Below are 23,737 nucleotides of genomic sequence, written 5' to 3' on the forward strand. Positions count from 1 at the left end.
TGATTATACTTCCATATGTTTCTGGAGAACAGTGTCCGAAAAGTGGTTCATTAAAAAAATTGTATTGGGCTAGGGTAATTTGGGGCTTATTGACCAAGTCCAGGGGGTGCAGATACCCTATCAAGTGGCCCGGAAGGAGCACAGAATGGCAGACACGTCTGCTCTGCTTCCCTGTTCCATGTGGCATGAATGGACTTCAAAGACCTCGTTTGGTTTAACTTAAGTAAATATGACAGTTTGCATGCTAGTCCTTCCCTCCACAAAGACAAGCATAAACTAGTAGTTTGGGGGACCAAAGTGGATTTTGGAAAGAAAAGGTACCCTCCTGAAAATTAACTTAAGATGAGGCTTGCATGGCTGGCATGGGACGAGGGGATTGGAAAAGTGTTGATATGTTTCTCATTTCTAAGGTTCGATAGGTGCTGGTGTGCTCAAGGATTTCCCTTCATTGTGTTCAACCCTGGTGTTACAAAAGACAGACTGACATTTGAGTTGTTCCAGGAAAGCTTTGCTGTTTTTGGAGGTGAAATAGTGAAACTAACTAGTTCACTTATCAACAGGAGAAAGTCTAGGGAATGTCATCCTTTCTACATTTTTTTTCTATGATTATCAGGAATAAGCTGTATGTTGGCCCTTACTATTTATTACCAGGGGATTTAAACATTTATTAAGTAACTGCTTTACACAAAGTCCTGTAGGGGGCCTGGAAACAGACATTTGAAAGGCCCAGTGTGCATGGAGAAGGTGCACAGAAACACCCTGAGTGGGGATGTTTCTAAGGGGCTTCCCAGAGGTTCTGACCTTGAGTTGAGTCTTGAAACAGGGTTATCCAGGCAATGGAGAGCGTGGGCGACCTGTATGTCATGGTGGGGATGATGGAGATGGGGGGAATGGATGAGATCTGGATTTTTCAAGAGGGAACCAGCATTGCAAAACAATAGGATGAGATCTTCTGGCCATCTTTGGGGGAATTCTCAATGTGGCTTGTCCAGCATTGGGAGTTTGGGAGCAGTAGATAAGAAAATGGAGAGGTGAGTCAAAGCCAGGCTTGAGAGCTGTATAACTAAGATGTTTGAATTTTATAGTAATGGTCAGTGGTTTTCAATCCTGGCTGCACATTAGATTCTGCTTCTATTTTTAAGACCTTGATCCAACTGGTCTGGAGAAGAAAGGTTGGGGATAGATACCCGTCTATACCTCAGTTAGGCTGGGAACCACCAGTTGTTGATAAAGTCCAAGTGTGTGAATGAGATAATAAGACCTGACTGGTAGGTGCACAGGAAGAAAAGGCCCCTCTTCCAGTTAGGAAAAACAGTGAGCCAGGCTGTTGTAATAGTCCAGGTAGGAAAAAACCAGCAGCAAAGTTGAGGCAGAAGTGGAAGGAATGGAATGAGAACATCTAGAAGGTATGCGGAGCGTGGCCGAGGGGAGAGTGGTCAGCCCACCACAGAGAAGTCCTACAAGGTAAAGACCAAGTATCTTAGATTGGACACTTGGTAGGCAGCCGCAGCCTGGGAGAGAGAGAGTGACATTCTAGTGGGCTGGTGAGGTGGGAGTCCAATCGCCTTGGCTGAAGGACTTGAACCTGTTTTAAGAAGCATTCAAGTTCATAACGATCAGGGAAAGGTGTGTAATCCTAAGGACCTAGATGGAGTTCTAGGAATGAAGGACAAGTGCTGGAGAGGCAGGTGGGGGCCACACTGTGAGGCCCTTGGGTTCCAGGGGTTAAGTTATTGGTAACAGTAAGACCCAGTTCACTGCTCTAAGGTTTATGTTAACATGAAAAATGGGGATTAAGACTAGAAAGGGGAAACCAGGTGGAGCTGAGGCTCGTTAGAAGGCCAGAGCTATTTTTTATGGTCCTGATGATTTTTAACTGCTATTTTAATAACAGGATGATGAAAATGTGTGGTGTTCTCTCTCCCTTGGGATACTGTGGCTGCTGAAAGAGGTCACAACTAATAGGAAAAATGAGTTTTATTGCTTAATTGTGGGTTCAATTTATTTGTGTTCTTCCTGTTTCCATTGCTGCATGTTTTCTAAGTTGACTAGTTGGCTAGACTGAGTTTCTCTACAAGAGCATGTATGCTTAAAAAATGGTCTGAAATTCTTCCCCACTCTGAAAATACTTAACTTAAAAGAATCCAAAATACATACAATAGTAAAGCATAGCTAGTAGAGGCTTATTTTTGTGTTATTTTAGTTTAAAAGAACTATTTGGGACTATGTGTGATGGTTTAGATCAGGGTTTTTCAGTCTGGCACAATAGACATTTCAAGCTGGTTGATTCTTAGTTGCTCATTGTAGCAGGTTTAGCAGCATCCTGCGTCTCTACCTACTCGATGCTTGTAGCACCCTTATCACTCAGTTATGACAACTGACAGTGTCTCCTAATATTACTTAAATGGGTGGAGACGTGGGTGGGGCAGGGGGGAGGGAGAGGCAAAATAGACCTAGAGTGAGAACCACGAGTTTAAACACACTGTGGTGATTTTAGCAGAAAATAAGCACTGCCTTCTTCTGCAGTAAGGATGGTTTTATTGAAGCTTGTGGAATCTAAAAAGCTTTGTATCACCAGAAGAAAACTAAAAATATTTATAAATTCTCTTTTCAGAAGTTTGCTTAAAAATACTTCACAAAAAAAGAAAAAAATACTTCACTGGTTGCGTAATTGTGCCTCTGCCTGCCCCACTTACCCACTCTCTCATTTAGTTCCTGGATCTGCTATCATTTAATTTTATGTGGGACAGTCTTGATATTTTTCTTGGGCCATTAAGTCTTCAATGCAAAGGATATTATGAATTAAAAAGTCTCCAAAATAGTACCACCAGTTAAATCTGGAAGTGAAAGTGTGGATTTCATGGAGGACCTAAATTCTAGCGGGGATTTCACATCTAATGCCTGCTAACTTTGAGCAAGCCACTTTAATCTTTCTTTGCAAATTTTCTCATCTGTAAATGAAGGAGCTAAAGTATATTATCTGTAAGCTTGCTTCTAGTTCTAGATACTGAGGATTAAAATATTTGGATTGTTTCTTTGGGTTGTTCTCCTACCGCATGATACATCCCCCAGTGAAGCAACCCAAAATGTGCTCTGCAGGTTGCCAGTGGTCCATAGAGTACAACACCAGTCTACAATGAGATAAGTACAGAAGTAGAGAGTAGACAATTAGAAGTGTTTACTATTACTTGACCGAGTTATTCTATGCTTGTTATATATAATGCATATAACAATAAAACAGTTGGGCTTATATTTTGTCTTGGTCTTTTAAACCTAATTTTTCTAGTAATTAATTTTTATCAAATTTTATGAAAGTATCAGTCCACATTGGATTAGAAGAACAAAAACAAAACAAACTGGTCTTTCACTAGAGGTATTTGAGAAGCACTGACTTGATGTCTGACGGAAAATTTTCTTGGCCTTTCTACCCTGGCTAATAAGAGCTATTTAGTATATTCCTCCTTTGGGTTTCAATTAAAAAAGGGACAAGATATTGTCTGTCTTCTTCCCTATTAGCAGAATAAAGTTGCTAGCAAGAAGAATTTGTTATAAACTTTGCCTTACAGAAAATAAGAGGTAATTCTGGAGTACATATGAGGTTCTGTTTGATTGTATGTGTATGTGAGTCTTCATAGAGCTCATGTTAGTGTTTTGCATTATGGTAACATGTTTATCTTAGAACATGAACCCAAAGAGCAGTAAAAATGTCCTTTTTAAAGTGATCTTATCCATAAGAATCCCTTATCTATGAAGCCTACTAGAATGCTTGGCATCTGAAGTCTCCATAACGAGCTGATGCTGGAGAGGGTCGGGGAAGAAGGGAAAGGTATACATTATACTTGCTTGAAGAGAATAATGCAGATGTTTTTTTAGTCTATTCTATCCTTCAGACTTATCCAACTTTTGGGAAAATCTTACATGGACCCAGGTGGGGAAGACTGACATATAAACAGGGCAGTTCAGCAATGAAGTACTGCTCCATGAAGCACTTGACCTTGCTTTTACATGCTCAGCTATGGTGGAGAAGCCAGCCTTCCAACCGGCAGTTATTTGAAGCAGGAAACATTGCTGGGTCCCCTGCACTAGGGACCACTCAGTCCAATAGCTTTTATCCCATATGGAGTGGAATAATCCAGAGACTCCTGTCTTACACCTGGGGGCCCTTTGCACATGACCTGGCATTGTTGAGGAATAGTCTCAGGACTCCAAGATTTCTTAGCGTACTTCCTCCTCCAAAGCAAAAAAGGCAGACTTGTTGCCTGCCCTATTAGCAGCATAAAACCACCCTTTCTTCTGGTTATTTTAATCCAGAGGATGAAAATATATAACATATTTGGAAACTCCACTGGCAGACTTGGCAGGCATTTAATATCCACTTGGACTTAACATGAATGGATTTGGTCCTCTGATTTCCCCGCCTCCATCTCTCGAAACGAGTTATTTATTATCCCAATGCGTCTGTATTAGTGGGTCAGACATGCACATGGCATGTCTATTGTAAGTGCATTTGTTCAGTAAGATTTATGCTAGCCCCAATTGTTTTATATTGGTTTTCATTGTTGAAAATTTACTGTATTCATTCTTGGTTTGGCGTTAAGTATTTGTAGTGTGCTAGGGGTTCCTGTGGTTGAACATTTTACCGCTGTAACACTTCATGCAAAGGAAATTAAAAAATATATAGTGAAAGCATTTCCCTAATATGTTTCCAATCAGCTGTGTACTTTAGTAATTTGATTTGTACAAACCAGAGAAGAGTATTACTGAGCTCTTTTCAGTCATTCATAATTTGGATCATGGTTCTAAGTTTATGAAAGCATCTATTGAAATTTTCTGAAATCCATTGTTCTGTTTGTATGTATTATAAGCAGGTTTTTTTTTTTAAATTACCATGGCAGTATCTAAAATAATTCAGGAAAGGAGGTGAATCTCCTCTCTGTATGTTCAACAAGAAAAACAAGAAAGTGGATTGAGGTTATTGGAGAGGCAAGTTTTTTTATTTCTGCATTATCCCATGTGTGTGTTCTTCTGTGTTCTTTGAGCTAAGCAACTGGACCAAAATTGACAAATCCCTTTGCTTGGTGGGCTTCTAGTAATCTAATATGCAGTGACTAGAGGCATAGCCAGGTGCATTTTCCCTGTAAGTGTAATTCACAGGAGGTGTTATTTGGAAAATTCAATCAAGATCTAGGCTGTGATCTTTGCAACATATTTCCTTGGCGCTTTCTACAGGGTCTTCAGCGAACTGGCCTGGTTCCTCTTGAGGATCTCTGGCCTTTGACTTCTGTTTTGGCTAGTGAATTAACATGTGATAATCCATATATGGATAGTTTCAGATTTTCTTAATCTAGTTCCACTATCTATAAGTAAAATCAAAGTGAAATATGATATTATAGCTTTTAGAGCTGGGAGGCAAGACTTGGAAGGTTTCATCTGGAGAAGACAGTAGCTTATTAAGAGCCTAAGATGGGTATAGAATTTTGCAATCATTTCCTATATTTTAATTTTCTGATTTTATTTTCTACCATGTTTTAAACTTCCCTCTTGACCCCTAGCAACTTGGAGTTCATTTATTAATCTTAATGTAAAATCCCCTTTCACTGTGGTGTTTTTAGCCCTGGTTCTCCTCTTATTTCACAAGGCATAAATGGAGTTACAAAGATATGCATTTTGACCTAGGGAGGTCATTGATTCATGGTTTTCCATTTAAAATATAGTATGTAAGGTTAATCTTTTCAGTTAATGTAATTGAAAGCCACATGGATATTTAGAACGTTAATTGTGTGTTGTGGGCAAAATAGCCATGGAGTATCATGGTTCCTGCAATCACCTTTCCTGGCTTAGAGATACAACTTGTTTTGCTCCAAGGACAAAGGGAACACACATTCATTCTTGGCCTTTCTCCCTGCTTCTGTGTTTCCTGTCTAGGTTGCACCTATGAAGAGAATACCTATAACAGCTCCTTCACGTGGCAGAGTCTAGCAGAACCCTGTGTCCTGCACCAGTGCCAGGTAAAGCCCAGTTAATTTACTCTTCAGTGAAAAAGGAGTCCATAAAGTGCTCACTGGAAACTGCTTTCCGTCAACAGAACAAAACCAAAAAAAAAAAAAAAAAGGCAAAACAGCAATAAGAAACAAATGAAAGACCAACTGTACTCTTATACACATTTATTGTGACATTCACCATAATAAGACAGGTATAGGACAGATATTGGATAGGACGTGCTTCCAGAAACACACAGTGGAGTTGTTCACTCTTGTTAAATTGTGCCTGGAAAAACTCCGAAAAGATGCATATGTCCTTGGGGAAAAGTCATGTCTTCCTGTGAGTCAACTTTGAGCAAAACACAAATTCCTGTTAGTAGAAAGAGGTATTGTTAGAGGATATATGTTTTCCTTCTTTGATTTAGAAACATTTTGAACTGGAGCGGATCCATAAACTGTATTAAATCAAAGCAATTAGTACATTGTAACCTTAAGAACCACCAGTTCCCCTCCTAAGAAGTCTACTGTGGCTGGTGTTTGCTGAATTCTGAAAACAACACTGATTCCATGGGGCTCTAATCACTACAGGTCCTTAACATGGCAAAATAAACACAGGGAAAATGAAGAATCTAAATTTTCTAACTCCTCTTCTTATCTCTAAAGAAATACTGTTAAAAAAATGCTCATGTAATTTTGACATAGTTTCAAAATTCTTTTATGTGGAGATGTTAAATCGTTTTTCCCCAACCCCATTTCAATGTCCAAGGATATGCCTTTGAATTTAAAGGAGAAATAACAGTTAATATAGTAGTGTATATTTCTTGCTGATCTTAAGTCTACTGACATTTAGTTTATCGAAATCTGAATTTTATGTAGTCGTGTTCTTATTATATGCCCACAGTGGACATGTTCATTTGAACGCTCTTCAGTTATTTATTCAGTTACATATTCAGCTTATATATTTGGTAAATGTAAATTATTTGTGAAAATAAGAAGTAGGTAGAACAGATAAATATAACAGATAAATTGAATAACACGTATTTGTTGAATTATTACTCTGACTTATGGTTTCAGTCAGCTTTATGGAACAGAAAGCAATGAGTTTAAATAACATCAAAAGCCTACATTCATTCTATAGTTTGCACTATCCCACCCCCATCCTGCTTCTTGACTAATGAAATTTCCACTCTTTGGTAGGGGCTCTCTGAAAGCCATGGTTACACTGACTTTTAGAAAACAAGTGCATGACCTTTGGAGTGCAGTAGAACATTTTTGTACAATAGTCAGAGGTCTTAAGGTCCTCAAGTTGCATGGCCCAGTGGTGAATTCTGCTGTCTTTGGATGAAGACTTTGTTTAAATTAAGCAAAAAGTATTGCCTGGGAGGGAATATTTTGTTTACTGAATAACATCGCAAGCCGTTAACAATTGTTAACACTGACACTCCTATTTCTATCATCTTTGGTCATTAGCCACTCAGCAGAGCCCAGTGAGAATGATGCAGGGATATTGATTACTGGAAAAGTCCTTAAAACACCAGTAGCCCTGGGAGTTAGGAAATGCTGAACTGCAGAACGGAGCACAGATTGGGGACATTGCTTACCAAAGTTGAGCTTTGCCTGTGAATATTTTCTTCCTTTTTGAAAACTTTGCCTAAGCTCTTTTAGCTAGTTGAAAAAATCATTTCATTCAACAGCCATAAAAGCAAACCTCTGTTAAGGTAGTTATAAAAAGCTGCTCCTCTGCTCAGCTGGCACCTTCAAACCCCTGCTTACTTTCTTCCTTCTTTAAGAGATGAGGTCTCATCCATGAAGGCAGCAAGGACCATTTATTGGTTCCTGGCCGTCTTCATTTAAGACGCTCCTCTTTAGAATGACACAATTGCAACCTGTGGCTCCAAGCTCTTCTCTTCCCAGAGCATGGAATCAGTAACAGAGGGGAGAGTGTAGTGCAGCAAGTAAACTATGAGCTCTGCTACTCACCTAACTTGTTACTTACCCTCTCTGGGTTGCCTGCTTTCCTCCCCCGTAAAATGAGGATGGTACTATGTCAGGGTGATTAGAAGTAATACTTGAGACTGCCATTAAAAACATTTCCACTGGAGCCTGCATGTACTGGGTACAACTTCGTGCCAGACAGATAACGGCTAGTCTAATAATCTGGTTTATTTCCATTTGAGTTGAATTCTAGCTTCTTTCTTACATCCTCCTACCAAAGGAGTTCTGATGGTGAAAAATTTACCTTGATTTTCTGCTTTTACTCTCTTACTGGAAGAGGAAAATCTGAAGATCGCAAACAGGAAATTCATGCTGGGAATGAACCTGAATCCTCCATCTGGATTGCAGATACTAAAGGGAAATTGATCTTGGGCCATAGCTTTTGTACTGCTTCAGTTATATAACTAAAGCACAAATCCTTTTTTGATGTTGTATGTTGAGTTATTTTGAAAGTTGTCTTTTTCTTTCCCAAATATGATATAGACTACAGTAAATTCCTCTGGTGGTGGAACCCTCAGACCTGACAGATATGAAGACATTTAGGATATAAGCTTCTTTGTTAGAGATAATATGGTAGCAGACGTGATGAAGAAAGTTAATCTCATTGTTAAATTGTTGCACTTTTTAAAGCCTGTGCTACTGCCTCTCCTCAAAACAAAATTAAACAAACAAGTAACTCCATTGATAAAATGGGTAGAGTATATGGAGAAAAATTCTTCAAAGACCAACTCTGAAAATTAGTCTAAAAAATAATTCAATTGACTTTAAAATTAGTCCCAAGATCAGTTTGCAAATGAGTCACTTAATTTCATTATTAAAACCTGAAGTCTCTATTTTGACACATGTAATATGAATTTTAAAATAGTTTTATCTCATCTCTTCATTTGATGCATGAGAGCCAGGCTTTATGTGAGGCAGAGTGAAATTTCTAAGATTATAGAGCTGATCTGGTTATTTCTAGAAGGGTGGTAAGGATTTAGGTCTCCAGAGACCAGCCTGGGGTATTATGTTTGTACTTTATGCTTCTTAAGTAATTGCTTAAAGTGTAATAACAATTAAAGAACATACAGTAAGCGCAAAACCTTGAAACAATTGTGAATGAACAGCTAGGCTCTTACAGCTACTGACCGATAGCAAGAAGGTCTTAAGTACTAAATTTCAAAGAAATCAGGAAAGAGACCAAGGACAGGGTAAAGAATGGGTGGCAGGATTTTATTCTGAGCTTAAAAGCATCAATGGGCAAGCTGGGGGGACCTGACTTCTTTTGTGTCAGGCACCCCTGGACCTGACACGCACCCTGCCTTTGCACCTTTCTCATACTAACCTTGTTACTTTTCAGAAGTGTGTAACTCCTCAGTGGGAACTCTGGCCTGATTTGACTTGTGGCATTGTTTTTCAGGAAGGCGTGGTCACAGTGTCTGAGGTGCGATGTGTTGCTCATTGTAAAAACCCTTCCAGGCATCTGGGGACCTGCTGCCCTGTGTGTCCAGGTAACACTCTCAGCAAGGGGAAGGCTGCAAGGCCTCCTGGTGCAGTACAGGACTGTTGACATCCCTCTGAGCTCTTTCAAGACTGCATGATTTTCCCTGCTCCTGACTGGAATTTTTGTCACTTTACATCTGTGTATGTGATGGGTTTAGAGAACAAACTCCTTTGCATAGAAATGTCCGGTTGGACTTTCTGGTGTGCCCAGGATGAATGCAATGTGCTGTAGGTCTTGGCATGTGGAGGCTCCAGGCTCGGGAGGCCTGCTTTCCACTCTATGGGGCTGCAGGTAACGCTTATTTTGGAAGGAAAGGCTGTGGCTTTCCCTTGCTTCCAGAAATCTTTTCACTGCTTCATATTGCAATACCTTGGCTAGAGCTGGCCTTGGTGATGAGGTGACCAGATGTTTTTTGAAAACTGAGAGCACTGTCCCAGAGTGAATTTATCTTAGTGTTTTGCTGGTCTCACTTTTCAGTGTGGTGCAACAAGTTGGACCCACTGTCTTTTTAGAGGGCCCCACTGCCTTGCTGAAGCAAAGGCATCTTTCCTTTCCAGTGGCTGGAGTATTTCCTCTTACTTTTCTGAACAGGATTACAAAGGCCTCCCACATCTTTTCTTACTCTTAGGTATGAGCTGAGGAATTTTGAGGTGAGAGGTTTTTTTCCTGATCCCTTAAGCCCCTGGCCCATACTCTTAAACAGATGTATTCTGAGTGCTTTTCCTTCCTGGAGGTGATACCCACAACTGCTACTCTTTGCTTTTGAGGTTCATCTCCAAAGGGCCCTCTGTTCTTTGAACCTTTCTGGGAAATGGCTAAGGCAACCCAAGGGATGTTCTGGAAAGATGAGTCCCTGTTCCCTTTTCAGGCACCTGCCATTCCCTTCCATACAGTCTGAAATGCACCCAGACCTGAGTCCTTTCCAGAGTTGGGTCTTTGCCATCTTTAAATGACAATAAAGATAGTTGTTCTCCAGTTCCTCTAACCTTCCTGAGTTCCCTGGACAGTCTTTCTTTGGACACTGGGAGTGGGATTGAGCCAAACCTCCTTTTCATGCTGGGATTTCTGGGAAGCCTGTATTATTGGATGAGCTTACGTGAAGGCCGAAAACTGGTTCAAAGTAAAATAATTCTTTCCATAGTCTCATTATTGTGTATCTACCAAGCATAGTTTGCTTGAGTGCATTTTTTGCTTGAATGCATTAAAAGCTTTGTTTCACATATCCATACTCTTCAATGCCTAAAGGATCTTTACTCAGATCAGTAGTTCTCCAGACTGCACATTAAAATCACTTGGGAAGCTTAAAATAAGCCTCAATGCCCAGGCTGCATCCCAGATGAATTCCATCAGAATCTCTGGGGGCAGGACCCAGGCCTCCCAGATAATTTCTTTTCACTGCCAAGCCTAAGATTGATAATGGAGCAAATTTTATATGTCATATAGATTAAAAAATCATCACAGCTCTTAAATATGAGTTCAGTTGTGTTGAGTAGACTATTACTTTATTGATACAGAATCAACCCAGCTGATGTAACATCCTCCTCACTTAGGAAACAGTCATATTTTTAGGTTGCCTTTAAAAGTGGTGGGTATACAAACAGCAGAGTGAATTTGTTTCAGCAGTGGAGGTTATCATATTTGTGCAATTGCTTCTTTCACTTTGTGTCTGGTTGAGTTCCCAGGAAGGAAAGGCTGAGCTCCGTGACTGCACGTATTGCAGGGCTGACTTCTCACAACCATCCAGTGAGGGGTGAGGTCCTTTCCGCAGGTCACACGGGATCAACAGACCTAGTGAGAACAGGTAGCTGCTCGAGGGCCAGGAGTGAGTAAGGGCCAAAGGTGGAGTTGGGGCCTGTTATCCTTCCTGGCCTCCATTCTAGGCTACCTCTTACCACCCACCACACCATAATTGTTCTGTGTGGGTCCAGATGCCCTGGGAAGCAAATCTTTAAAAGTTAGCATGCCAGTGTCACCTGGACAAGCTCTATGACCTTGGTTATGGGGTCAAGAATCCACTTGGCTCCCTCTCTTTCATTTCAAAGGCCAACCTTTGGGATGCAAATTAGAAGACTTGGAAGAGGCCACATCCAGAATGCATTATCCTTTGTCTTGGGAGGGAGGACTCAGCCAAGTTTAGCTGGGGACAGTCCTGGGAAGCCTTGGGGCATTCTCCTTGGTAATTCAGGAGGACTGGCATCTGTCATTGATCATGAAATAGTATTCTGCATAATGACAAACATGTAGGGTCTGTGGGCAGTTTCTTCCTGAAACTGACTTCAGGGCATTCTTACTTGTCTGCTCCTTCCTTTTTGTCTGACTGTTTGCTCAAGGATGGTAGGTTGTGATGGAACAGTTGGCATAGAATTTCCATTTAAAATTTCCTTACTTAAATTGTTAAATGTAGATTGTCGTGGTTCATCTGCCTGTCAATCTATATGGTAGAACCAGTGGTGCAAACATGAAAGAAATGAAGACCCTTTGTTGGAAATGTCTATTGAAAAGAGACATCTGGGCACCTGCCATTATTAACAATGCTGAGATACAGCTGCTGGCAGGGACCCTAGCCTACAGACTTTTCTGTACTGAAGTGGGCACAGCAAGGAGGTAGTTGATTGCTAGTTCTGGGTATGGATATCAAAAAGACTTTAAAAGCACAGTATGGCTCAGATCCTCAGCTTCAGAGTCAGTAGCATTCCTCTGCACGTCTGTCAGTCTCCATATCTAGCTTTAAATGAATAGGTCCAGCAGCCAGATTGGGTGGTGGTAGGTAATATTCATTGCCCCATCAGGAACCAGCTGCTTCCAGAGGTTGGACAGTTCTGCTGAGACGACTTTGGTTGGGAGCCTTGAACACTTCCCCAGGGGCCTGAGCCAGCCTTTCACAGGAACCCCTTTGCTGGGTTTTGGCCACTGGTAGTGCTGCTTCCAGCACTGTGTACCCATGCGAAGGGGCCTCAGTTGTTCTGGCGCAATACCTCGTAAGGACAGTCCTCAGGAAAGTGCCTTTGCCATTAGCTGACAGTCTTTGCATGGCCCGCATGACAGGGGGTTACTGACCAGCCTGTGCTGCAGGTCATTTCTCAGATCTCTGAAGTGTCCTGAGGTCTTTCTGACTAGGAGACACCTCCTAGGCTTTTGGTCCTATTTTTAGTCAAACTTGGTGGGGCCACAGCCCCTTTAACAGCACAGAGGGTGAGGCTGAATATGTGTGCAGTGCCTCCTGTCCTGCCTTTGCCCCTCTTGCCTTGGCGCCTGTCTGCCTGGTGTGGCCCGGGAGGTGAGGGCTGAGTTCGAATCCCAGCCCTGCCACCTGCCGGCTGGGTGAGTTGCTTCCTTTCTCTGGGCCATGTTTTCCTCATCTGTGAGCACAGGGATGAGTCCCCACTTTGAGGCTCCCTGGGAAGATGGAGTGAGATCAGGGCTGTAAAGGGCCTGGATGAGGCTGGGCAAACTCACCGAGTGGCACTCCTGTGTGTCATTAGCTATCTCTCTCATCGCTGGCTTCTCTCTCTCTTGGCCTTCCCTTAGTCTCTCTGGCCCCTCTGGGGGTGCTGGTTCTCCTGGCGGTGGTCACAGTGGTCACGGTGCACCCCTCGGACTCGCAGGGCTCCCACCATGTACCGCTTCCCCTTCGCTGACCCAGACTCCACTGTCTTGCTTTGTAGCATCTTTGGGTTTCTGGGCCCCTGTCAATCTATTTTACCCTATTTTTTTTTTTTTTTTTACCAGGTAGCAGTCTTATCCTCTGATGAAAGAGAACACTCTGCCGGGTGGAGGTGGGGGTGGGAGATGGATGAGCAGTGGATAGAGGATAGTGTCAGGCTGAATGAAGGCTGCTGTCCTAATTCTAAACTCTTCTTTGCTTCCCAGGCTGTGTGTTCGAGGGTGTGCAGTACCGAGAAGGGGAGGAATTTCAGCCAGAAGGAAACAAGTGTACCAGGTGTTCCTGTGTTGTAAGTACTGCCCTGGGTGTTCCAAGGGCATTCCTTCTGTTTAACTGCTCCCGGGATCCACCAGGAGCAGCCCTGACTCTTCGCAGTTTCTCTTCCTCTCACTCCTGCTGTGGAACCCAGGCGAGAGCTCCTTGCTCTAAGGCAGGTTTCTCAAAGTTGGCACCATTGACATTCTGGTCTGGGTAGTTCTTTGTGGTGGGGCCAGCCTCTGTGCTCTAGGAAGGTTTAGCAGCTTCCACGGTTTCTACCAATTAGATGCCAGCAGCACTCACCCTTCAGGTGTGATGACCGAAAGTGTCTGCAGACGTTGCCGCATGTCCCCTAGAGAAGAAGGTCACTATTGACTGAGAACCACTGGCTGAAGGAGTGAGGGAGAGAGGCTGTTTTCCTCCACCTGCCTTCTTCTTGGGGAAGACTTGCGTCCTCTGTTCTTTGGGACAGACGGGCACCCTGCTGGGGCAGCTGTTGAGTTCTTGAGTTCTGTCAGTGGGCAGCAGACGGGGATCAGGGCAGCTTACCTCGGGGTACTGCGGGGTGAGAGAGCCTGTCTGAGGCTTGGTCAGTTATCCTGGGGGGAAATGGACAGGAGGAAATGGCCCCTAAACTGTGGATTCAGGGCAGAGCAGGGGATTAGGGAAACAGCCATAGATACATTCAGAGCACTTTGGAATGAAAAAAGGAATTTGGCATTTATTATAATTTTAAAGAGATCTTTCTTATTGTATTTCAGATTTGGAGTAAAATCATTGGTAGTGGTGGTGGTTATGGTGATGATGGGGAATGGAGTCTTAACCACCAATCCAAGTTATTTATAGCAGGGAGTTAGTACAACCATCTATTTCTAAAGCTTTTACTCTTTTTTGAATACTGTTTTGAATATACTGTCCAGAATATTTTTAAAAACACATGAGGAACTCTAGCATCCTAATTTTGCCAAAGTAGAATCATGTGTGGGCCATCATAAATCATAGCATTTGTCAATTCTCTGCATGTATTTTCTCAAACCATTCTCTCTTCCTATAGCACATATGCACACACAACCTCGAGAGTCCGATTAAAGTAAACATGACCAAGGGCAATGGTTTTTGTATGGCAGAAAAGGAGGTAAAAAAGGAAGGGAAATAGGATATATGTAAAAAAACATACAATATGAGGTATAAAATACACATTATATTATAATATATAAAAACACAAAAGTAATTTACTAATGAGGATGAACATGAATTTGCAGATTCAGACTCAATCTCCATGCATTTCCTTTCTTGCTGATTATGGTCCAATAGCTTTATGTTATTTTTATGTAAATAATTTATATTTGCCACTCAATTTTATTTCTTCCATATTGGAAAATGTAAAGTTTTCTAATACTTTTTAAAAAATGTAATCATTCTTTTGAGTAGATTGAGGGAAAACAAGGCACCTTTCAGTAGAAAATTTTAAATCTGCAGCTGAAGGAATTGTCTTTCCCATAACAATGCTCCAAGGTTAGGCAGCTGAGCCTCCTTAGGGAGGAGATTTAGAAGGTGGCGAGGAGGATGGACAGTTCCTGCAGTTTTACCACTGACAGCCATACAAAGTACCAATGTGGGACTGGCAGTGAGTTTAGAGATTAGATGTACAGGGGGCACAAACTCAAGTGCACTCAAGGCATTCATATTTTATGTGTTTCAAAACACAATGCATCCTGAATGAAACACACATGGGGGCCAAGTTCAGGCCCCTGGATGTCCTCCTTCATTTCCAGTTGAAATACAAAGTCAAAGATGTTACTTGCCCAAACTTTCCTGCTTAGTGAGTTCTCTACAGGCGTATCTTCTATATCATTTTCTATATCCCTATATTCTAATTTCCTACATTCCTCTGTTCTTAATCCTATGTTCTTTCTATTCTTCATGTTGGTACCACCCTAAGCACTTAAGGGCAGCAAATGACTCTCTGTCCTTAAGCTAAGAGGATAGGTCGGAGAGACGGTGGAGCTCCTGTGTGGCAGTCCGACATCTGGGACATCTGTACGTAGGCTTAGGCTGGGGAGGGTCATAAGAGCAGTTTTCCTCTTCATGGAAACAAAAATGTGAGGTGTAAGCTTTCTCTTTTGGCAGCTTGTTATTAAAATATGTTGGTTTTTAATGTTCTTTCATTTTGCTATCTTCTGAGGTAGTATGGTAAAAAAAAAAGATAATGTCTTGGCAGCAGATGGCTCTGCCTTCAGAGTGGTGATTGTGCAGATGTTTGCCTTGGAAGGTAGTATGCAAACTGGCCCTGGCACTGAGGGGTCTGGGGTTTGTAGGTGCTGGTGGGCAGTGGGCTTCTACGGTTTGGTGTAGAAGGTGCGGGAGGGGTGAGGTGCCATCTCACTGATGAGAGGGCAGAGCAGACAAGGGCTGTAGACATGACCATTGTGAGGCTGAATGCTCTGCCGAGGAGGCTACACAGAGGGCCATGGGCTGCAGATTTCCCTGTAGAAACAGAAGACTGTGAATAATGACCTGCTGTGCTTTGGCAAAAAGGAGAACAATAATCCTACGTATACATAGAGATAAAAACATTCATTTGAGCATGTGTGATAAGTGTGTGCACATATACCTGTGTGTATATGTCTATATCTATGTATCTCTTCGTATGCATATATGTAAATTTATCCAAATATGCCTATAAATATAAATACAGACACACACATTTATATGCCTAAATTTGGATTCCCCAAAAACAGATTGTTGAGACAAGTATTTACAGGTAAGTAGTTTCTGCTACAGATAGAGAAGACGGTGGCACGAGGGTGTGGGGCTGAGAAGAGGGGGAGGCAGCTGGTTGCAGGCACGTCACCAGGCCAGGGTCATTGGGCTTGGCCAGCGCTCACTCTTGCTGAGCGTCCCTAAGCCAGTGTACTTTGGTGAGAGAGATGAGATGTGTTTACACCGATTCCCATCTGCTCCAGGGGCTGATGCTCAAGTGTCATTTTGAGCCTGTCCCTCAGGGGGCATGGTGGCCTCTGGAATCCTAGGCACTTTCACAAGTGCTGGCGGTTGGAAGTCTGGCATGTGCACTTGTGTACTAAGGGCCAGAGGGTATAGGTGGGACAGTAACAGAGTCAGCTACCACATAGGTGTGCATGTCTGTGGGCACATATATATTCACACAAGCATAGGTACATTAATATTTTATATCTCTAAATAGGTATGTATATATGTACATACACATACCTGTAGGCATATAGATATTCATACACACATCTTTGGAACACAGGATCGCCAGTGTTTTCCTAAACCCGTTACTCTTTCTTATGCCTCCAATCTGCTGTGCCTGCTGCTGTCCCACCTGGAATTCCTTCCTTTTCCTTCTTCGCCTGCGGAACGCTTGACCTTTGAAAGTCAGTTATTTCCAGCCCCCGGCCCCTGTCTGAGCACTCCTTTCCCCCAGGTGGAGGCAGCAGCTCCTTTCTCATTTGTATTCCTGAGGCTCAGGGCTCTTACTGGCTAGCTTACCTGCCATCTTTCCTGCTTTCCTTTCCCTCATATGCACACACAGCACACGTGTGCACACACGCACAATACACAGCACTCACACACGCAGCACCCAGCACCCGTGTGCACATGCACATACATGGCACACGTGTGCACACAGCACACAGCACACGTGCACACACAGCACATGTGCACACACACAGCACTCACACTTCCAGGTGAGCACCTGCTGTGTTGTAGCATGGTTACTGGTTTAGGTTCCAGCTCTCTGGGTTAGACCGTGGCCTCCATCAGAGCAGGGGCCAGGTTTCTCTTTCTAACCTCAGTGCTCAGCCCTGTGGGCTCTCTGTGATGCTGGCGCTCTTTGCCCTCTTTTGTATTGTTGCCTTGGGATGTACTACACTAAAAAACCACTAACGTCCTCTTTTCCAAACTCTTGACAATTCTGCGGTTTAAACCTGGCCCGCCCCCGCACAGGAGAACGGCTGTTGTGGGGGTGGATGTCCTGCTCTCGCGGGATTGGGACGCCTGGGAGCACACCCTGCATGTGTGAAGCGCCCCCTAGTGTGTATGTATTGCCCGGTCTGACGGATAGATTGCGACTCTCCTAGGTGTTCCCCACTCTCAAGGCTTGATTTTACATCTACTCCCCTTAGTTACACTCTACAAATTTGTGGAAATGTCTACCCGTGTTTTTGTGATGTGGTGACAGAGGCAGACCACCAGAAAGACAGTTCATCTTACTGAGATGGATTCCTTAGATAATGAGACAAATGCCTTACACATGATTTTACATCCTTGCCTTCCGTCAGGACATTCATTATCCATGGCATTCCAGACAGTTGAGAGCATGCTAACTTGTGAAGATATCTGGAGATTTCACAACCTCTCACTTGACCCACGCCAGAAGCAGAGCGTCTAACATTTTTACGTGTGAATATCATTATGACTCACATAGAAAATACAGTTCTTTGCTATCACTTGCTAAACCAGATCATCCCTGGTTTCCCATTATATAACTAAGAGCGCCAAGAGAATTACTTCTCCAATACTAATCAAGGAGGTGAAAACTTGAGTTCCTGTAGCTGTTCCATATGGCTGCGTGAGTCATATCACTGTGTGTTCTTTATGGCATGTGTTCAGGGTGAAAAATTCATTTTAAAATGAAAAGAAGATGATTCTTTCCTAAGACAGAAGCAGACAATGCTTTATAATTCATAAAGCATACCAAACACTGGCTAAAGCACCCATCTGCTTCTCTTTCACTTAAGCTTGAGCCTTTGTTCCCTGCCTGAATGAACAGAAAATAGTCTGGTGTCCCTCTGCGCAGTCAAATTTTCAGGGAACGGGATGGTGGCGGTCAGCACAGACATGTCTATAAAACCTGACATCTTCAGGCTTGTAAGACTAAAGACCATGGTGCGAACAGGAGGTGTTTGTATTCTCTTTCACCAAACTAGTTTAAGAACGCTATGGGTTCAGTGTTCCTGGAAATTGCTTACTGTAGGGGGTAAAGCCCATGGCGTAGGACACTCTAAAAAGAGTGGCAAGCCCTCAGTCTGCAAAACCCGCCAAATTAACCAGCCAAGATCAATTACTTTTGCTGACAAAGGCGTGTTAAGTTCAGAGGATTTTTAATAATAAACATGAGTTGTTAACGGGCTGTCTGTGATGAAGGAGCTGTACTTTATTGGCTCTTAGAAGCCCTGAAGTCCATAAACACCTTTGGTCTCACTTACACTTCAGATATTGCGAAGTGCTGTCTCCCAGGGAAAATGAAACTCCGGGAAGGTTCTTTGGAGAGAACAAAGAAAATGGAGAGATTCATGGTTCCCATTCCTCTTAGACCAAGTTCCTTAAGATGTTCTGCACAGCCTGGCGTGGTCTGCCCTCTGTCATGCTCTCTGGCCTCAGGATCGGCCCTCCCTTTTTCTCTGTGGTCTGGCCTAGGTAGATCCTCCACATGTTGGCTACACAAAGTGTGAGCCCTACCAGCAGTGCTGGCCTCACCTGAATGCTTGTAAGAAACGGAGAGTCTTGGGCCCTATTGAATTGAAATCTGCAGTTTAACAAGATCCCCCACAGGAGTCCTTTGCCAAATAAAGTTTGAGGAGGATTGGTCTAATACCTCACGGCCTTTATCTAGACTGCTTTTTCTGTCTTATCCTCCCTATTGTGCCCTGTACCTAGTTAACCCCCTCCCATCCTGCACTCGGAAGCCCAAATGTTCTTTAGGAAGCTTATTCAGACTCTCAAGACCAGATCAGGTCCTGTGGTTATACCTTTTAAAACAACCCATACTTTACTTCCTAAACATTTAAAACGTTTGTAATTAGATATTTCTGTTTGTGGTGATTTCATTTAACTCTATGAGGGCAAAGTGGGGACTTTGTATCTTCAGTGCTTGGTACATAATGGGCACTCATAATGTTTGCAGAATTCAGGAAGCACTGAATGCTGACTTTGAGTTCTTTTACTTGCCCCACTGTCTTTCTCTCCCCTCTGCTACTTTATTTTCCCCTTGCACATTTAGTCTTTCCCAGTTCAGCAGGGATGTTCAGCTGTTATAGCGCTCATTATAAATTGCTTTGTGTGGAATGTGCATGACTTCCCTGGAGATGTCTTGTTTGAGCAGGGTTCGCTAATCCTCAAAGGTTCCCGTCTCTCATGGCAGCAGGAAGATGCAGTGGCAGGAAGCACTTGCCCATGATCAGGGGCACTTGCTGTGGCAGAGCCCTGAAACAAGAGCATAATGCTCCACCCTCAGAGATGTCCTTGCCCTAAAGTGAGGGGGTGATGTCTCTCACCCCTCCCCGTTCCAGTGTGTCCGGCTTCAGCTTGCATTTCCCTGTAATAGGAAACAGTGGGACATCTCATCATTTCCGTGGTCACATGATGCCTTGGCAATCCAAGCCATTTACTCCCAGCCACACTGCCGTTCCTCTGACATGGGGACTCAGGACCCTCAAGACCTAAACTCTCTCACACGGTCTCCGCCTTACTTGTGGAAACATACACTTTGGCACATCTTAGAGGCTGTCATTACATCCTCCTGTCCACAGGGAGAAATTTGGCTACATTTGGGCAACACATTGGAGAATTGAGCAATAATTGAGTGAATTAGATCAATGTGGGCCATTTATCTAAGCAACACTTATCTAACCAAACCCTTCAGAATAATTTTCAAGACTAGTCTGAAATATGGGTATAATTACTGCAGTGCATTTTGCATTGTGGATGTACCATCACTCTGAGGACAAATGGTCTTGGCACTGAACAGTTGAATAGAAAAGCCTTTTCATTAAGGGCTAGATGGAACTTGGTCACTAGGAGGGTCCTCCAACTTGCTTAGAAAAAGTGGCTGGTGCTCTACTAGTTTTTGCCTAGACCAAGAGGTTCTGAATCTTGGTGTTTCATGTTAGAGAGAATTTGAAAGGTTGTGATTCATCTGTTCATTCAGGCTTCTGTTGGAAAGTCTCCTGTAATGCCATTCTCTTTAGATTGAATCCATAAATGTACAGCTATTGTTATGGAGGTGTTAAATTCTTGCTTCTTGAAAATACTACCAAAATGACCTGTTTATAAGTCAAAGCTGAGTTTATTATTGCTTACTGTGTTCATTGATTATTATGTAGAAAGAGCCTTAAAATAGTGTCTTAGAAGGAAGAAGGCAAAGGTGGGGTATTTATCAGGTTTTGAGGGGTCTGGTTTAAGGTGAGTTTTTCAATGTAGAGACTTCATTTGGATCTGGCAAGTTTCATAATATACCAGTTTAAACTGGTGGAAACAGAGAATCAAGGGCTTTCAAGGTTTGTCTTAAAGAATTCATGAGCCCAGTTGAATTATCTGTGCCACTAGTTGTGCTCAGCAAGTTCCTGAATCAACAGGGGGCTTAATTGTTTTGATGGGAAAGAAGATCAGAAATAACTGTTATGTATTTTAAATCTTATTTCAGTCCTGCTTGATGTGTTTTCAGATCTAATCCTGAATTTTAATCCCCATATATGTCTTTATTGTTGTGGTTTCTAAGGTTCCTTATGCTTACTTCATATAATTTATAGCTGAAGCATCCTATAAAGTTGTTTTTCTACTTAGGGAGACACCATCTCAAAAATGAGCCCAGTAGGGGAAATAGTTGAAACAGAAATTTCTTGTATGACATTTGAGCATCAATAGGAGAACACACAGTTTGAAAAGAGATCAGCAAATGATTTATTTAAAGAGAAATTATTGATGATAGTAGTTTACTGAGTGTATACCATGTGCCAGATCCATATAATACTTTAACGTTAATTTTCAAAACTGTCCTGCAACCTAGAAGACATTAGCCACATTTTTTTTTGAAGAAACAGATTCTGAGAAGTTTAAGATTAAAGATCAAAAAGATCAGTGAGCTAATAGGAACTGAAATCCTGAACTGGGTGATTATAAAGCCACATGTCAGTTATTTCCCACCTACCCTCCCTCCCACCATCAACAGTGTAATTTTGAAATAATATGTATGATTGTGGACATTTGAAAGAGGGGGATGCCATTTGAATCTGTGGAGTAAAGAACAATAAGACATTCCAAGAAAGAAATAGTGGTGATGTGAGCATCTGCAAAGAACCCCAATTCTGGCGTAAAAGAACCCCAATCACAATAAAACTGTGAATTACACTTCCTTGCTCTGAAACTCACAAGTCTAAGCAAGTTTAAACTCATACCAGATTTCAGCCTTGGGCTTCCAGCCTAAGTCTGTGTCACTATGATGCCAGAGTGGATGAAGAACATGTATCTGTTACCTCCGATTAATTGGAGAATCAAGACACTATGATCTATAGTTGTCTACTCGCCAAGAAATTATGAATACACAGAGAAAATGTGATAGTTGCTGGGACAGAGCCATCCTCGTTGCCTCTGCTTCCAAAGATGAATAGATATAAATGTTTATCTGATGGGGCCCCTCTAGTCCTTGCAATAGTCACTGACTGAGCTTAAGCACCAGTTTTGGGTAGCCCTCCTTGGAGAGGCAATAGCCAGTTTGGGTTCACCTACTTGCGAGTTTCAGCACTTCCTGAATATAAACTTGTCCTCCTGGTAGAATTAAGGGGCAACTTGTAATTAATTTTGAGCAATTGCTTTCCTCTATCTGTTTAAGGAGCAGATTCATTTGTACCTATTTGAGTGGGGTTTGGAATAGGGCTTGAGAGTTGTAGAAAAATGAGTTTAAGTGGTTAAATCTCATTCCATTGTGTCTTTGGAAAGATCAGTCCTTTTATTTTTCTCCTCTTCCCTTTATTCTCTTTAAGGTCTGTCGCATGATGAGCCCCTCTAAACTGAAATATCCCATGAAAGACACTGATTTTGCTAAGTGCTAAAGAATTTTCAAACTATTTATCCATTCTACCTTCTATCCATCACTTGTCTCTACAGCCAGCCAGTCATTTATTAATTTAACAATGATCGAGTATCTGATCTGTGAGTCAGACACAATATTGGGCACTGAGCCCTCAAAGATGAAGGGGTCTCACCTTTTCTCTTCAGACAATTACAATCTAGTGACTTGGTGTGCTTATTAAAATGAACCCCATATCAAACCATCCTGCAACATTTTTTTGTGTACTAAGCATGTGATAATATTTTGTGATATTATGTGCCAACTATAAGATACATGATTATTATGAAAAGTACTGTATTGAAAAATAGAAATAATCATATAACTCAAAGGTAACCACTGTAAATATGATTTGATCTATTTCCTGCCATCCCTTTTTCCTCCCTATTTACACAGAGTTGTATAACTAGATAGGATTACATTCTAAAGGCAGTTTTACATCCTGGTTATTTTCATTTAACATTATATCATGAACATAGCTGCATTTCATTAAAAAGTCAGTGAAAAATAATTTTTAAGAGCTATATAATATTCCACCAGTATACTATGATTAATTTAATCATTTTTCTGGTATTAAAAATTAATATTGTTTTTAGTTTTCATTATTGTGAATGAGGCAACAAACATCTGTGAAACTTAATTTTTCGTTGTTTCTCTGATTATTTCCTTAGGCTAAACTCATAGAAGTATAATCAATTGGTCAAGGATACAAACATTTTTAAGTGTTTGTATTTGTGCTTCTAAATACCTCATATAGTGATGTCCTAATTTGCACTCCAATCAACAGTACATAGGTGTGTATCTTTCTGAGCCAGAACTATTTGGCCATTCAATAATCTTGTTTCCATTGGCATTTGAACTAAACATTTTTCATATGTCTATTAGTTAATTGTGTTATTATTTCTCATTCTATTTATATTTCTCATTCTATTGGGTGGTTAAAATTTTACTGAAGTGTTTGTATATATGAAGGATATTAATATTCTCCTCTTAATGCTAAGGTGTGTTTTTAAAAACACTGAAGAAAATGCTGTGTGCCCCATTTGACCTTAGTGTGAATACAGCAAGATGGATAAAAACAGAGTTTGATGAAACACTGTGTCATCTTCCAATCTTTTCTCCTCAAATCTTGATCCAAATATATTTAAAAAAGCAAGTCAATATTATCAGTTCCCAAATTTAATTAGTCCAAGACTTTTCTTCATTGAAGCTCCTCTCTTCCATTTCTGACTCCTTTGATTTGAGATAGTGAAGTTCTGTACCTGCTGTCAAACTATAATGAAGCTATTATTTGAGTTTCTGTAACCCCTTCCCTCACCTGCGGCTCCGCAGCTCCCACCTCTGTCTTCCCCAAGCCTTCTCTTTTTCTCAGCTCAGAGTGAGGAGTGTTCCTTCTGCTTTCCAGGCTGTTCTTCCATTTGGGCTCTTGTTCCCATCCCTTCCCACCTTTCCTCCTGGTTTGTTTTAGATTGTGTTTCTTGTGGGCA

General features: G+C 41.8%; 1 protein-coding gene across 2 annotated transcripts in view; it reads left to right on the plus strand.

Annotated features, from left to right (window-relative positions):
* The window catches only part of BMPER (BMP binding endothelial regulator), a 248,989-nt gene that overhangs the window by 48,286 nt on the left and 176,966 nt on the right, over positions 1 to 23,737 (plus strand). For both annotated transcript variants that reach the window (XM_036897495.2, XM_036897497.2), the window contains exons 4-6: positions 5,926 to 6,008; positions 9,376 to 9,466; positions 13,330 to 13,412. In XM_036897495.2, the coding sequence (XP_036753390.2) occupies positions 5,926 to 6,008; positions 9,376 to 9,466; positions 13,330 to 13,412 (257 nt within the window). The remainder of the gene's footprint in view (positions 1 to 5,925; positions 6,009 to 9,375; positions 9,467 to 13,329; positions 13,413 to 23,737) is intronic.

Source organism: Manis pentadactyla, chromosome 7 (assembly GCF_030020395.1).
Source record: "Manis pentadactyla isolate mManPen7 chromosome 7, mManPen7.hap1, whole genome shotgun sequence".
Classification (NCBI taxonomy): domain Eukaryota; kingdom Metazoa; phylum Chordata; class Mammalia; order Pholidota; family Manidae; genus Manis; species Manis pentadactyla.